The sequence below is a fragment of the Nicotiana tomentosiformis genome, chromosome 2 (genome assembly GCF_000390325.3).
Source record: "Nicotiana tomentosiformis chromosome 2, ASM39032v3, whole genome shotgun sequence".
Classification (NCBI taxonomy): domain Eukaryota; kingdom Viridiplantae; phylum Streptophyta; class Magnoliopsida; order Solanales; family Solanaceae; genus Nicotiana; species Nicotiana tomentosiformis.
Genome location: NC_090813.1, coordinates 26677818 through 26688969, shown reverse-complemented (window position 1 = coordinate 26688969; position 11152 = coordinate 26677818). Strand labels below are relative to the sequence as shown.

Sequence of the window (11152 nt, the reverse complement as noted above, 5' to 3'; positions counted from 1 at the left end):
CCCCCTTTGTGGAATTACCCTTTCTTTTCTGAGTTGAAGACTTCTTAGTTCTACTTTGAGCCACAATAGTAGCAATAGTTTATTGAGTAGCATCCTGAGTGTCAGTATCAGAGTTGCGAGTACGAGCCATTTATGCGAGTTTTGGAGAAACGAATACATTAAATAATTTCTTAGAGGTAGGTTCTATTGAACGATCTAAAGTATGAAAAAAAAATGAGGCTCTTCCTAAATGCTTGTAGCCTCCTATTTATAAGTATGGTGTACTTCATACCCATAAATAAGACTCTACTGATACGACTTCATAAACCCCTAGGACTCCATAAACCTAATGCTCTGATACCAAGTTTGCCATGGCATATTTTCTGAACAAGCCGTAACGGGCACCCGATCGCTAAATTTGACCGAGCAAACCATTTGTGCCTATCAAAACTATTATAACTTCAAAATTTATATGCAATAAGGAAATACTTTAATCAAATACTTTTTATTAATTTGAATATCTAAAATAAACCAGCTCCAATACTTTATTCATAGTCTCTACTGAAATACTACAAAGTTATTATAAAAAATACCTGAATCTTAACCCACTGACTATGTCTATGAAGCTTCTATTGATAAACTGACGCACTGCTCATGTATGAGATTTACTGGCCAGTTCTCCTAGTAAACAAAGAAATAGCTAAATAATAACGACTCAAAGGAATACTCTACGAACAAAAGCGGAGCTCACCAATAACACTAGAAGTGAGGGAAGTCCTAACCTATAGTCTGCTCGCCTATAAAACTGATTCCTACGTTGTACCGTAGACCAACACAGGTTTCCAAAAGAGAACGTCAGTACCATCCATTGTACTCGGCGTGTCTCAACGACAGGGGACGAAACTTTAATAAAATATACATTACAAGCAAAGATTCTAAATGCATGAAAAACATAAAGCTTCTACGAACAATTCTAAAATAATAGCATAACAGCAATTTAAGAATATTCTAAAAGAAATTCTTTTCTTTTTCTTTCTTATCTAAAAAAAATACTTCACTTTATGCTTCGGAAGTTCCAACTATCCTCACTTATTTCTATCTTTGTCACTATGTGATCGGCATGGTTCGATCCTAACCTGATCGAATAGGCCCAATCCACGAGGTGCCACCACTCGATTCATGATTCTCAGCGCTCATGTATCATACCTTAGACTGGCTAGATAAATTGTCAGCAACGAGACCCTCGACTCGTTTTCTCCCTACTTTGGCATAGGTAGTTTCAGGAAGTCAACGCCTTGATCAAGACCCTCGGCCTAGACGATGACCCCTTTTCAGAATAGAGGATACACCCAAAAATACTTTAATAATAAATTGTTTTGTGTGACATCGCTAGGATCTAAATCAACTTCTCAACTTTCTTGACCATTCAAGTCTAAATCTTTTTTGGAACAACCTATACATACTCATACCGGTATCCTTAAATGTAAAACATGGCAAAAGCATAAAATAAACATTCAAAAGTATTTCTAAAGATTCTTGCTTCTTTATGAATTTTCAACATGAAAATAGCATATAAGAATAACACAAAAATCTGAAAATTTATGCACATATATTATAATAAATCATCTAAACTTTAGCTAGAACAATTCTAAGTAACTAGGTACTCACTCGCTCCAATTAAGTACATATTAACTATTTTAAGCAATTCCTCAAACACCTTGTATGCGTGTTTTTGTGAGTTAAACCACTTTAGTAAAGGGTTATATCAACTCACCTCAAAATTCTTCGAACCAATACGTAGGCCGCTATCCAATTTATACCCGTCAAACAATCGATTCTACAATAGCCGGTGCATTTTAATTAATTTCAAAGTTTCACACCTAAACATAGAACTTACTGTTGATATAGAGAAAGACGGGAATTAACAATTCAATTCTTACCTATTACTATTGTAGGATAATTGACAATAAAAATTTTTATATACCTGAGTTCAAGAACTAGTGATTTGTAAAGAAACCCAGAACTTTTTGTTACCTGCGTGAGTAAGCAGCAAGGCTGCCTCTGTTTCGTGAGTAAACAAAACGCTAGTTCTGTTTTTCGTATAAGGCTTTTTAATTCTTTTGCCTTCCAACAGCCCTTTATGGGCTTTAGGCTTGTGTCCCCCCCTCCCTTTTTTTTGTTTTTATTTTGGCTTAACTAATAATTAATAATACTTACTTTTAATAATTAGTAATATTAAAATTATTAATATTCCCCTGCTTGTATATCACATTATTTGTCCTCAGGGTAGGGATAAAATCTGCGTACACACTACCCTCTCCAGACAACCCTAGTAGAATTTTAGTGGGTCGTTGTTTTTGTTGTTGTTGTTGTAGTAGTATATCACATTATTTATAAATAGAGAAGTAACGCAAAAGTCAATCATAAGGGTTTAAATCCGTAATAGAAGTATAATTTGTTATGCACTAAGGCAAGATTAAAAAAATTAAATTCTATATTGAGCGTGTCTTGAAATTTTTATAGATTTGAGGAATGTTGCATCACCCCACCCAAGAAATTAAGGCAAGACTGGTTGCAGAAATAATCTAATATGCTGGTTTCACAAGTGCAAATGTGTTTCCCCATATTGTGTTAAACCAAACTGAGGCACCTTTAAAACTTAATAAAAAAGGTTGCAACAGACCAAGAATACCAAGTATTGCATTAGAGCTCTTTGTATTAGGAGCTCGAACTCCTAATATTTTCATGCAGAGTCTCCACGAGCCCAGCAATATGACTTGACCGCTTTGCTACCAAAGCTTCATTCCAGTAAGTGTGTATACGTTCAAGTCGCCACATTAACATTTCTCACCATAATTGCTATAATCTTTCCTTGACAACAGTTCTCGAGAGTTTCTCACTGTCCCATGTCAATATCAAAGTTTCTGCATGCACTGGAGTTGTGCAAGGCCCCGATTTAATGGAATATAAAGTGCGCCTTTTTAAATTGCATCTTGCTATTTTCACAATGCTTAAGAAGCGCCTGTCAGTAAACTGAACCAAAAATACAAATATCAGGACGAGATTATAGAGGCTGTCTAGATTACTTAGGACTCTTGCAATCATATTTGTGAAGCAATACTAGAATATGAGGTGATAGAAAAACTATGACACCAAGCACTATTCTAGACACTAAAAAGAAGATTCATTTGAACCACTTTACTCATAGATATCCAAGAAGCTAGAGTAATACAACTATTGCGGCTGCAAAAGATATTAACAATGAAAAAATAACTTTTGAGAAAGAAAGGGGTCTGAATATGTATATTAGAGCAATATAAGAGCATAACAGTCAGAATTCTTACATCTGGAAGATCAAAGTCACCATCCTTTGCATCGCAAACATCAAGTGCTACCTTCCGAAGCAGTGGCATCTAATTGCATAAGAAATATTATTACGACAACTTAAGGTTCATGTCTTTGAAGAGAAAAACACATTATCTATGCTTACCCTTGAAGCGGCACAGATAATAAAATTTCTGTCTATTCCAAGGCCCTATCATTCAAAAATTGAACTTCAGTTCAGTAGCAACATTTATGTAAGAACCTCTTCAACGAGAGCATATAGGTGTCTCACATAATAGTAAAATCATATCCCTAAGTTTGTAAAGTGTCAAATAGTGGGATTAGATTCACTCAGACTTCCTAGAAGTCCTCATGCATAGAACAAAAAGGAAAAAAGAATCAGATTTAAGTTTATATCATATTTAATGTGCCCTTTGGAATTTATTATCCATTATTATTGATGCTCCCCAATTTGATGTTTATTTGATTTACAGAAGTGCAGGACATTCAACAGTAGAAGACTTACATTATGACGTAGTAAAAGATCTTCAAGTGCTTGACAATTCATAAGCAAAGTGACACCTTTGGCAGTTACTTCACCACAGTCCTAAACAAGATTAGACCAAATGAAATTGTGAGAGAACAGAGGCAACTAAATTACATTTCCTGAGGAAATAAACAAAATAAGTACCAAACTGTTTGGCTCAAAGATACTAGTGATGCAACAAGTTACAAAGAACACTTGAAAAGACTGAAGTTTGAAAACTTTTTGGGTCGGGAATCTAATCTATATCTAGGAAGTCTGAAAATGAAACTAGCTATATATTCTATCACAGGAGTTTCAAAATAACTAACAGGAAAAAACAAAATGTGACATGAAATCGAAGTCATTAACTAAATGCTTCAGAAAAAACAAATTATGAATGAAATCAAACTCATTAAATAAATGCTTCTTATGCATCAGACCTCCGTAACTGATATAGGACATTATGTTCCGACTTTAGAAGCCTAGATCCGGAAACAGTTGATCTAAAATTGTCAGGCTGCAGTTTAGGACTTAAGATGGTTTAGGTCTGTCTGTGCCAACTAATTTAAGATTTCGTGATCTCAGGTAAATTACACTTCTCGTTGGGAGTTTGATACTATTTCTAAGTAGTGGATTGCCAGCCAGCTAAACCTCTGTGCACACATTGATCAAAGTGCTTGAGCTCTCTATTTTATCTTTTTTCTTGATTTTGCAGCAATTTTACTTAGGAGCATCTTAATTCTTATACCAGGGATTGTATGAGACACTTGCATTGTTAAGCATCCAACTTCGTAGAGATTCTGATCTCTGGTAATTCTCTTGTAGTACTACAGTTGATACCGAATTCTGTACTTGACAATGGATACATGGCTTAATAGGAGGTCTGCATCCATTGACTAATGCTTCTCTCTGCTTTTCACCCACGGAATCTTCAGATTCCTACCGTATATGCATCTCTTCTGAATATAACCTTTTTTCTTTTGTTAGAAATGTTGTTAACAGGTCGCGAAACTTAAGTTGCAACAATTGCATGTGAAGAAATATTTAAAGGCCTAAAAGAATACACCTAACATGCTAGTAATTTTCTCCTCCCAATTGCCATTTAAGAATCCAATCACCTAGGCAAATTTAAACAAAAGATTATTCTTTCTTCAGCTTGAAGAATTAGAAATTTCAAAAAGAAACATGAAAAGCAGGTTTACAACAAGTGGAGTGACAATAGCAATGGCAAACCTCTAAGTGAAGGGAGATCAACCCTGGCCAACCATTTGAAATAGTATCTTGCGACTCTGCAAAGAAACATTATAAGGTCATAAAACCAGGATTTTCATCGTATTTGAGAACAGGAATCTTCAAAGTTGCGCAAGCTATCATGGCATTAAAAAAAAATGGGCAGCCTGGTGCACGAAGCATCCTGCATTCACATAGGATCCGGGGAAGGGCCGCTCCCCAAGGGGGTGTGATGTAAGCAGCCTACCCTGATGCTAGCATCAGTGGTGCTTCCACGGCTCGAACACGTGACCTATAAGTCACACGGAGACAACCTTACCGTTGCTCCAAGGCATTAAACTTATTAAAACTTTGTGAAAGAAGGATAGAGGGTAAGCTTAGGAACACTAGAAGAGTGACTAAGAACCAATTTTGTTTTATGCTTGGTAGATCTATAATATAGTTTATGTTCTTGCTAAAACAATTGATGGAAATTAATAGGGAGAAGAAGGAAGATCCACGCATTATATTTATTGATCTAGAGCAAGCACATCATAAAATGACAAAGAAATGTTCTTTGGTGGATATTGGAGAAGAACTGAATCCATATTAAATATATAAAGAATAAGAACGAAGAAGCCATCACTAGCATTAAGAATTAGGAAATTGTTAATATAACAAGAGCCCTTTCCTTGTAAATTTTGGAAAGGTTTAGAATCCTTAGAATTGAGTACTTAGGAAAAGGAATTACTTTCCTTTCTTTTTTTTGGATTACTAGTAAACTTTTTTTTATATGGTAATTTGCTCCCTTAGTGACTCGAACCCACAACCTTAAAGTTGGAGGTGGAGATGTTTTTCACTTGAGTTACCATCTCTTGTCTGGATTACTTGTAAACTATATTCAAACCCCAATGTAGTTGGGGGAATAGTCAAGCAATTCATTCCTAACATCTCTTAGTTTCTCATTGTTTATCGCTAGTATAAGAACAGTGATAGGAGAAACAACGAGTTTCCCCTAACCATAGGCTTACACAATTTATTTGCATTTAGCCCGTTGTTTACCCCAAGTATGAATGCACTAACAATATACAAGATCAGTCCCTATGATGTATGCTACTTGCAAACAATATTGTTTTAATTGGCGAAATTAGAGACGATGTCAACAAACTTGAAAATTAGAGATACTTTCTAGAGAGTGAGGATTTAGTTAGGATAAGCAGAAGATAGATTATATGCACCGCAAGATTAGCCAACGTAAAAAAATGAAGTTGAGGTGAGATAAGACAGGATTGCAGTTAAAAGGGATGAGGTACACCTAAAATCAAATGGAAGAAAGTTGTTTCAAAAGACCTACAATCTTCTCGAAACTAGGTAGACTTAGTGAAAATAAAGGCACAATGGACGAAAAGGACCCACGTAAGCAATACCAACTAGTTCGGAGTAAGGCTTAATCATGTTGGTACACTTACTTTGGGTCCAATGTTTGTTAGGAGTCTTTTAGTGTTGTTAGAGATTCGTATGCCTGTAAAAATGCAGAGAACTTCTTGTAACGACCCGACCGGTCGTTTTGAGTTTTAGCGCGGCATTCGGCGGTTTGAGGCCATGAGTAGCTTCACTTCGGGTATTATGACTTGTGCGTGTGGTAGGAATTGAAATTCGGGAAGTTGGGAGTTGATTTGGAGAGAAAATTCTAATTCCAGAAACTTTAAGTTGGAAGAGTTGGCTAAAGGTTGATTTTTGAGTAAACGACCTCGAAATCGGGATTTGAAGGTTCCAACAGGTTCGTATGATTATTTTGGACTTGCGTATATCTAAATCGGGTTTTGGATGACCCGGAAGCGTTTCGGCGCCTATTGTGGAAAGTTGTCATTTGGAAGAATTTCATAAATTTGGGTTGAAGTGCATCTCAATGTTATCAATGTCCGTTTGGGATTGCGAGTCTGGGAATAGCTCCGTATGACGACTCTAGCCTTAGGAGCGCATCCGGAAGATAATTTGGAGGCCTGTAGGTCATTTTGGGGTCATTTGGCAAAAATTGGGAATGTCAAGGTTTTTGAAAAGTTTGACCGGGAGTGGACTTTTTGATATCGGAGTCGGGTTCCAATTCCGGAAGTTGAAGTAGGTCTGTAATGTCAAATGTGACTTGTGTGCAAAATTTGAGGTCAATCGGACAAGATTTGATAGGTTTCGACATCGATTGTAGAAGTTTGAAGTTTCAAAGTTCATTAAGTTTGAATTGGAGGGTGATTCGTGTTTTGGCGTTGTTTGATTTGATTTAAAGGCTCGACTAAGTTCGTATGATGTTTTGGGACTTGTTGGTATGCTTGGTTGGGGTCCCTGGGGCCCCGGGTGAGTTTCGGATACTTAACGGATCGATTTTTGGACTAAGGAAATGCTGGGATTTTCTGGTTGCTGGTGGAATCGCACCTGCGGAAAAAGGGTCGCAGGTGCGGCGCCGCAGAAGCGGCAAGGCAAGCGCAGAAGCGGAGGTTGGCCAAAAGGCCTGCGGCCGCAGAATGGGCACAAACGCGCAGGTGCGCGCGCGCAGATGCGCTTGAGGATCGCGGAAGCGGAAGCGCAGATGCGCTGCATAGGGCGCAGATGCGAGGGGCTATTGGGCCGAGCTTAAACCGCACTTGCGATGGAATTTCTGCAGGTGCGGAGCCGCAGGAGCGGCTATTGGACCGCAGAAGCAGAAATCATGGCTGGGCAGTGAGGTTTTTTAATAAAACGAGGTCTGGCCATTTTCATTTCATTTCCTCCCTGAGAGCCGACCTTGGGAGCGATTTTGGAGCACCATTTTCACTATCAATAATGAGGTAAGTGATTTCTACTACTTGTGAGTTAAATATACGAACTTAGGCTTGTAAATTCATGGAAATTTGTAGAAATTTGGAATTTTGTAGAAAAGCCTAGAAATTGGTATTTTTGGATTTTGACCACGAATTTGGGCATGAAATTGAGAATAAATTATATATTTGAGTTCGTAATGCTATGGGTAGTGTTTATCTTCGAAAATTTTCGGAATCCGGGCACGTGGGCCCGAGGGTGATTTTATCGACTTTTCGAGCGGAGTTGAAAATTTGTTGTAAATTGGATTGTAATAAGTATTAGAGTATGTATTTATGGATTTGCACATTTATTGACTAGTTTTGGAGCGATGGGCATCGGTTTGAGTTGTTGGAAAGGCTTTGGAGCCGGTTATGGAATTTCGGAGCAAGGTAAGTCTCTTTTCTAACCTTGTAAGATGGAATTAACCCCATAGGTGAATCGATTTAATGTGTGCTTCTATTTGTGGGGGCTACGTACGCACGAGGTGACGAGAGTCCGTGCGTAGCTACTATTATACTTATGTCCGGGTAGTCTAGAACCCAAATCATGTTATACTTGCGATGTTTGCAACCTACTTGTTAATTTAATTGCTTGAATCATATTGAAACTTGGTAAAGGAACTGTAAAAGGTTAAACTTCATTTTCTTGACCCTCAATGAGAATTGGTATTTCCTTGAATAATTGCCCCCTTAAATAAATCTTGAATTGGTTGCTTCAAATGTATTTTCTCTTTTGTGAAGCGGGTCGAACGCCTCGGTAGCAGATAGATGCATCTATAGTTCGCGTCGTTCGACCCTCAGCAGTGCACAGTTTAAATATTTATGTTGGATCGGGCCGTACAACCTCGGCATGATTTGCGCATGATAAATCTTTGGAATTGATAATAATTGAATTGCTTCATTGACCTGAGATACAAAATGTTAGATGACGAGAATAAATTTGGAAAAATTTCATATTAATAAAAGAATTGTCCACTCACTTCTTGTTATTGAGTTTACAGTTGTTTCATACAATCCATGCTTAAGCATAATATCAGTATTTTATTGTTAGCCCATAGTAAGTGTCAGAGTCGACCCCTCGTCACTACTTCTTCGAGGTTAGACGGGATACTTACTGGGTACGCGTTGATTTACGTACTCATACTACACTTGCTGCACATTTTTGTGCAGGTACATATATGTCTAGTGGCCTTGTGAGCGCAGAGGCACGATTATTGCGGGGACTTAGGTGAGCTGCATCCCTTGTTACGATCCGCAGCCTGCAGAGTCTCCTTCAGAGTTATTTATATTTTTCCTGTCCAATTTATATTCCGGACAGATGCTGTATTTATTTTACTTCCTCGTTGATGCTCATGCACTTGTGACACCGGGTTTTTGGGGTACTTATGGGTTGTTCAGTATTGTAGTTGTGGAAACATTTCCATCTACTCTGTAAATTTTATCTCTTATTATTTAATTGAAGGAAAATATGGTTTCAAAAATACTAAAATGAGTAATTAAGTTAATCAATTATGGTTGGCTTGCCTGACAGTGGTGTTAGGCGCCATCACGACCTTTAATGGATTTTGGGGTCATGACACTTCTACTGCTAGAAAACCTAAACGTTTTGACATTAGATTGACGGGATAAATGGAGCAACATTGATAGCGAGGATTCATATAGCCGACCCTAACTAGCTTGGGATTGAGGCATAGCTGTTGTTATTGTCTAATTGATCTGGAGAAGAAAAACAGAAAAATGGATTTGTTTGTTACAACTGGATGAACCTCAGACAGAGGAGAATTTTCCAAACCTCATAAAAATTCAAACAAGATGTTCTTGAGAGTAGTGCAAACCTGAATTGAGACATCTGCATCCCAGCAGCGAAAGCTCAGTTATGTTCATGCAATTCTGAGCAAGGGTAAGTAAATCATCATTGGTCATCTGTGCTGTTACTCTTTCAAGCTTCAATTTCCTCAAACACGGTGCACTGAACTGGAAGCTTAGTGAGGAAATCTCACCAAAGCAATAGCAAAGAGCTAACACTTGCAAGTTTTTTAAGGTCTCCAAGATATTTCTTACAACAGAATCAGATATTACCTGTTAAGATCAGTAACACTAAGTAGGCAACACTGATTTCAAGCACTAGTCTGAAATGCACATCATTTAAGTCTCGAACAAGATAAACTACATTAGCAACCGAAGTTAGATTTCCAGGCACAACAAGGTATAGTAGATTGTGTTAACAACTGGATGCCCTATTTTTCTATGCTCAATGAAATGAATAACTGACACTCTCAATCCATACAAACCTACGTACACTCAGATCTAAATATAAATGTGTATGTAAGATTTTGTAAGTAATAAGTTTGGAGAGAAGAATCTCACAGCACTATTGTCTCCTGATAAGTCCCATTACTGCAAGTTAATTTAATAAAATTACCAAAAGTATACTCCCTCTGTCTGATTTCTTTGTTGGTTTGCTTTTTAATGTCAAAACTTTATAAATTTGTCCACAATTTTTGTTTTTTGATAAGTACATTTGACCACAAGTTCTAAAATTATATATTAATTATTAAACAACAACAACATACCCAGTGTATTCCAACATTGTGGGGTCTAGGGAGAGTAAAGTATATGCAGACCTTGCCCCTACCTTGTGAAGGTAAAGAAGTTGTTTCCAAAAGACCCTCGGCTCAAGAAAAATTATATATTAAACATTTTTTAAAAATGTAATCATTTATGTAGAAAATGAGAGTGGTGGCTTTATCAAAGTCTAACTTAAGGACCAGATTTCCAGTCTCGAATAATCTATGAAATTGTAAGATTCAGAATAGAACTTTCAAAGAACAAAAAAACTATATACAGACAAATTAGCAAATGTCATACCTTCATTTTATTGAATGATATTAAAAGGTGTCTCTCCAAGCTTTTGAAATCTCAAGTAAAGATGAACAGATTTAGTGACAGAAAAAGCCTTTAGTTTCCAAGCCCAGGTAAGTAAGTTTCAGACTTGAAACAGGTTGCAACCCCTCAGCTTAACTTTCAAGGATAAATACCCAAGGGAAAGATAACTTTCATCACACTTCATGTTACTTGAAGAAACCATTGATCATGAAATATAAATCATCCATTGTCATTATGGTAAAGAGACTTGAAGGTGGTCCTTATAAATAAATAAAATAGAGACTTGAAGGTGGTACACCACAAAAAGAGAACTCAAAACAATGAAAAGAGTTCGTGAAAGTATTTGGACATGAGGAACCATGCCTTGGAATAAACATAACAAAAGGTGAAAAAGATC

General features: G+C 37.1%; 1 protein-coding gene across 5 annotated transcripts in view; it reads right to left on the bottom strand.

Annotated features, from left to right (window-relative positions):
* Positions 1 to 2455: 2455 nt before the first annotated feature.
* LOC104117757 (BTB/POZ domain-containing protein FBL11) overlaps positions 2456 to 11152 on the bottom strand; it is a 31750-nt gene continuing 23053 nt past the window's right edge. For all 5 annotated transcript variants that reach the window (XM_033661671.2, XM_009628842.4, XM_009628845.4 and 2 more), the window contains 6 exons: positions 9705 to 9948; positions 5063 to 5118; positions 3830 to 3910; positions 3470 to 3514; positions 3324 to 3392; positions 2456 to 3012 (listed from right to left, as the gene is read on the bottom strand). In XM_033661671.2, the coding sequence (XP_033517562.1) occupies positions 2839 to 3012; positions 3324 to 3392; positions 3470 to 3514; positions 3830 to 3910; positions 5063 to 5118; positions 9705 to 9948 (669 nt within the window). In that variant the 3' untranslated portion in view covers positions 2456 to 2838. The remainder of the gene's footprint in view (positions 3013 to 3323; positions 3393 to 3469; positions 3515 to 3829; positions 3911 to 5062; positions 5119 to 9704; positions 9949 to 11152) is intronic.